This window comes from Eupeodes corollae, unplaced genomic scaffold (genome assembly GCF_945859685.1).
Source record: "Eupeodes corollae unplaced genomic scaffold, idEupCoro1.1 scaffold_235, whole genome shotgun sequence".
Lineage (NCBI taxonomy): Eukaryota > Metazoa > Arthropoda > Insecta > Diptera > Syrphidae > Eupeodes > Eupeodes corollae.
The window spans coordinates 75,126-80,473 of record NW_026605666.1 but is presented as its reverse complement, the minus strand read 5'-3'; the positions used below and the strand labels follow the sequence as shown (position 1 = coordinate 80,473).

At 37.5% G+C, this 5,348-nt stretch overlaps 1 protein-coding gene across 1 annotated transcript; it reads right to left on the bottom strand.

The window, feature by feature from the left end:
* Window positions 1–733: 733 nt before the first annotated feature.
* Window positions 734–1,141, bottom strand: LOC129953571 (uncharacterized). Its single transcript, XM_056066814.1, has one exon. The coding sequence runs from the start codon at window positions 1,139–1,141 to the stop codon at window positions 734–736; it is 408 nt and encodes a 135-aa protein (XP_055922789.1).
* Window positions 1,142–5,348: the final 4,207 nt, after the last annotated feature.

The window sequence follows — 5,348 nt, the reverse complement described above, 5'->3', positions numbered from 1 at the left end:
GATGGAGTTGCCACGATCTCTGCACACCTTGGCTCTAGCTCGATGGTATCAAAAGCTATACAGAACACCAAGTAGGTACAGTCACGCAGAGATCGCTAATCACTTTTTCGCGGTTCTGATTGAACCAGCTTTGCAAATTTCTTCGCCAAGAAGTACTTTTATGTATTGTAAAATATATATTAAATGTGTATTACACACTACACAGCCTATTAAAAAATAAAAAAAAACTTTATTTTAGACATTAAAGTTATATTAATTTAGGAAATATCACTTTTTATGACTTTCTTGTTTTTACCTTTTAAAATTGGCTTGCAGCTTGAATGATTAAATACAACTCTGCCTTTTAGTATAGTTTTCTTTTTTTTTGTTTCTTAGTTTAATCTTAGATCAATGTTTTAAACACTTTTCTCTACACTATATCTTGCGGTCTTGAGTGAGTGATCTGATCTTCACGATGGTTGGATAAAAAAGAAAGATTAGCCGGAAAAAGGAAAGTTGGGATTGCGATCGGTCGAAAGAAGGGTGTTTTCGAAATTTCGAACATCGCAAATAAGAAATACTTAGTAAAGGCCTGTAATCATTTTCATTCTATGTTTTTTTTTTTGGAGTAAGTATTTGTTTATTTTTTTCTGAAGTGGACCATACACAACATTTTAATTTCTTGTCTATGAAGACACGAAATAAAAATGGAAAAGGACACACCTGATCTAAAATTCATTTTAATGAGATGTAATCATGTTCGCAAGTCTTTAGCGTGAATAATTCCTAAAGGTTTTCCATTGAGGTCTTCCAACTCATAAAGATTATTGCTAACAATTTTCTTTATTTTTGCTTGGATGAATTTTGGGCATAACTTAGCATTTCGTTTTTTGGACTTGTCACTTAATATAAAGTTGCGTTTCAAGACAACTTGCCCTTCTTTGAATTTGCAAGTTTTGCTACTAGTATTATATGTCTTTTCATAAGTCTTATGTGCTTTAGCCAAAGATTCTTTGACGCGATTATGAATAATGTTCATCTTACAGGCTTTCGGTAAAATTTTGAAATCCGAGTTATTTAATCCATTGAGATTTTTAAGAAGCTTATAGTCTGAACCATGTTCTAACTTACATTGTCCAAAAAGTGCTTCGTGTGGTGACATTTGTATGGCTGAGTGAACGCTTGATCTTAGTGCACTAAGGATAGATACTAAATGTCTATCCCAGTTCGATTGATCTAAGACGATGTATTATCTTATAGCGGCCAAGATTGAGCGATTGGCACGTTCACTAGCGTTAGCTTGTGGTGCATATGAAGCTGTCCTTATATGTTTTGTTCCATAAGAAACAAGAAATTTTGAAAACTCTTTTCCTATAAATTGTTTCCCATTATCTGATAGAAGAGATTCTGGTACTCCAAAAAGTGAAAACACATCTTCTTCTAAAAATTGAATCGCAGCTTCCGCTGTCGCTTTTCGTATAGCTTTTGCAAGAATAAATTTAGTTAATTGGTCAAGACAAACGATAATATACGAATTTCCCTTTTTGGATCTCGGATATGGTCCTAGGAAATCAACAAAAACATGTTGAAATGGCCTTTCAACGACAAATGATTGTCCCATTGGAGGTCTTAAAATTGTATTTGGGGCTTTGGAACACTTACAAATTATGCATTCTCCTATGAATGATTTTACTTCAGCCGCCATATTGGGCCAGTAAAATCTTTCTCGAAGACGGTATAAGGTTTTGGTGATCCCACCATGCGAAGCTCGAGGGGGGTCATGCGCCAATCGTATAAGGTTTTGAGTCAGTGCCGAAGGTATCCACAGCTTCCATACGCAATCATCTTCTATAGGGTCTCCTGTACAATGACGGACTTTCTTGTAGACAAAATTGTCTGAAATTTGTAGGTCTGGTAGCTGGGATTTATTGTTCTCTATAGTTTTTATTAATTGCATGTATTCATCCGACTTAAAAGCCGGGTCATCAAGATCAACCTGTAGAACTTCGGAGGAGGTTAAAGCACTGAGAGATACAATTTCATCTGCAGCATACACTCGAGATAGCGCATCGGGTGCCACATTTTGAGAACCCTTTCGGTGCTCTATAACAAATGAATACTTTTGTAGTCTTAAACTCCACCGAGCTAATCTCCCATTCAGGTCTTTTTGGCTCATGAGCCACTTAAGACTCGAATGATCGGTCACTATGGTAAACTCATGACCTTCAACGTAAGGACGGAACTTTTCTACACCTAACACTGCAGCTAAGCATTCTAGTTCTGTAACACTGTAGTTACGTTGAGCTTGGTTCAATTTATATGAGTAATAGTAGATTGGTTTTTCTCTACCTTCTTCATCAAGCTGACTAAGAACACATCCTACTCCTGTTGAAGAAGCATCGCATGAGATAACAAAAGGTTTTTCGAAATTCGGATTAATTAAAACCGGAGCAGTAGAGAGAGCCAACTTTAACTGATCGAAAGCTTGCAGAGCTTCCGGAGTAAAGACGAAGGTCTTGCTCTTCTTTAAAGTATTTGTAATTGGTGTAGCTAGAGAGGAATAGTTTGGCACAAAACGCCTGTACCAACCGGATAAACCCAAAAATCTTCGAACTTGTCGAGGAGTTTTTGGCGTCGGAAAGTCTTGTATGGCAGCAACTTTGTCGGGATCTGTCTTAACACAACCTCCTCCAACAATGTAGCCTAAATACTTCAATTCTTTAAAACAAAATCTTGATTTTTCGAGGTTTATTGTCAAGCCTGCTTTGCGCAAAAGAGAAGCTAAGGTTCGGAGTATCTATGTATGTTCCTCAAAAGTTCCTGAAACAATTAGCAGATCGTCTAGGTAGACAAAAATGTTTTGTTTCAATTCATTTGGTATTACTTTATCCATAAGTCTACATAGACGTTGGGCTGCATTGCAGAGTCCGAACGGCATAACTTTAAAGTGATACAATGGTCTACCGGGAACGCTGAATGCTGTCTTTTCTCTTGCCGATTTTGCTAGCGGAATCTGCCAGAACGCGTCTTTCAGATCGACACTGCTAATGAAGTGCGTTTCTGACTGGCGACTTAATAGATTCTCTATATGGGGGAAGGGATATGCATCGTTTTTGGTTACTTTATTTAGTTTCCTGGAGTCCAGACACAAGCGATTTTTTCCTGGCTTGCGCACCAGAACTACCGGAGAACTCCAGGAACTTTCACTTTCCTCAATGACATCCATAGCTAGCATTCTGTCTAACTCTTCATACATCATCTTTTGAATAGCTGGTGACACTGGATAACTTCGCTGTTTTATGGGCTCAGTATCGCCAGTGTTAATCGTGTGTTCTTCTAAAACTGTCCGCCCAAGCCCTTCTTTGGCATAGGATGGAAATAAACGTATTACCTTTTCAATTTCAAAATCTTGCTCAGCTGACAATTCATGAGCATTTGAATCACCTTTTCTAAGAGAAATTGGGCAAATTTCGGAGATGACTTGCGGTGCTATCTGGAAAACTTTCCAAAAGTTTATACCGAGGTATAACGATTGTTCCAGAGATGGAACTAAATACAATTTAATTTCTTTTGTAATGTTTTTGTAAGTTAGCTTGGCAGATATTTCACCAACGATTTGCTGGGGTTGACCACTAGCTGTACGCACCTTAGAATTGAAATTTTTATAAGAATATCCTAAGTCTTGTAACAACTGCATGCAACCAAATCCTAGACAACTAATGCTTGCACCACTGTCTAACAAGCCAAGCATTGTCTTTCCAAAAATGGAAACGCTAGCATAGGGTCTTGGATCGTCTGTGTCACAGAGCGTTGTTGAACTTATTTCACGATGTATCTTTTTCTTTTCTTTAAAACGATTTCTAAGTTTTTGAATGTGTTGTGGAATCTGACCAAATATTTTTTTGCGAACTTCATAATAATTTTGTAAGCGATCGTGAAGTGATACTGGCTTACTTGAAGATAAAAGAGGTTTGTTCCTGTCGGAGTTATCTCTTTGCAGGATTTTTATTTGAGAAGTTTCGTCAAGTGTCTTAGAAGTGTTTTGAAAATTTTGTTTTTGGGACGCATCAGGTGTTTTAGTTAAGTCAGGTTGTTTGTCGAATTCAGGTGTTTTTACAGACTCAAGTGCAGAAGTAAAGTCTGGTTGAATAAAATTAAATTTATTTTTATTTATTTTTGTTCCGGGTTCTCTCTCGGATGACAAACCTCCCCGGTCGTAGGATTGCCACGCTTTTGGTTTCCCGAGCATTTTGAACAATTTGGTGTGGTTGTATTATCCAAACCACATTTGTAACAGAATAAATTCCGTTGAGGATTTGGACATTGAACAAACGAGTGTCCTTTTGTTTTACAATTCCAGCAAATATACTTTGACTGGTTTTGTGAAACATTTAATGAATTTAGATCAAAAGGATCTTCATCTTGAAATGAATTATCGAGTTCACTTACTTGCTTTTTGAAACTATTTTGTTGGAATGGTTTTGTTCTTAAAGCTTCATTCTGTTGGGCATGTTTTTCAATGGACCGACAAACATAAACCATTTCAGCCAAGCTCTGCGTATTAAATGTTATGAGAAGCTCGCCAGTTCTTCTCTTAACGTTCTGTTTAATTAAATCAATGAGTTCTCGTCGCGATTTTGGGTTTCGCAGACGAGCATTCATTACCAAAATAGCATTGTAAAAGTCATCGAAGCTTTCATTTACTCCCTGCCGACGATCGAACATCTTACGAGAAAGTTCTGAGTCAGTTTCGATGCTTCTATATTGTTCTATTAGTGCAAACTCTAAGGTTTGCCAATTTGCGTTTGGATTTGTCTTAAGAAATGTCCAGAACCAGCTTTCGACAGTTCCTGTGACAAATAAATGAAAGTGAAGAAACAAATCTTCCCAAGATGCGTTGTAGCTTGCCTTGAGTCGTTTTAAACGAGTGAGAAAATCATCAACAGTAATTCTGATGTTGTCGAACTTTAAACTCCACTTGTGAAATTCCAGTGCTCGACTAGAGCTAGCTTGTGACACATTCCGACTTAAGTTGGGACTGGGAGCATTTAAGTCAAGTGCATTCATTTGACTCAAAAAGTTTTGAGCGTTTTCACTCGGGTGGTATGGTATTGGAGTTTCAACTGGCCTTGCGTTGGGGTTGACAGTACTATTCTCTTCAGGAGGTGCTGTACCATGAAGGGATCCTATCTCAACTGCTGGAGTGGGTACTCTTAAAGTATCCCGAATAGTAGTAATAATTTCCTCTCTAATTTTGACTCTCTCTTCCTCATACTCAGCTTTTCTAGAACGTAAGTCCTCTGCCCTACTCAAACCGATTGTAGCATTTACGATATTTGTTATATATCGTTGTAAACTTTCGTTAAAGG

Excerpts from the sequence above, each read along its gene's own strand:
- LOC129953571 (XM_056066814.1), bottom strand. The coding sequence starts at position 1,141 with ATGTCACCACACGAAGCACTTTTTGGACAATGTAAGTTAGAACATGGT.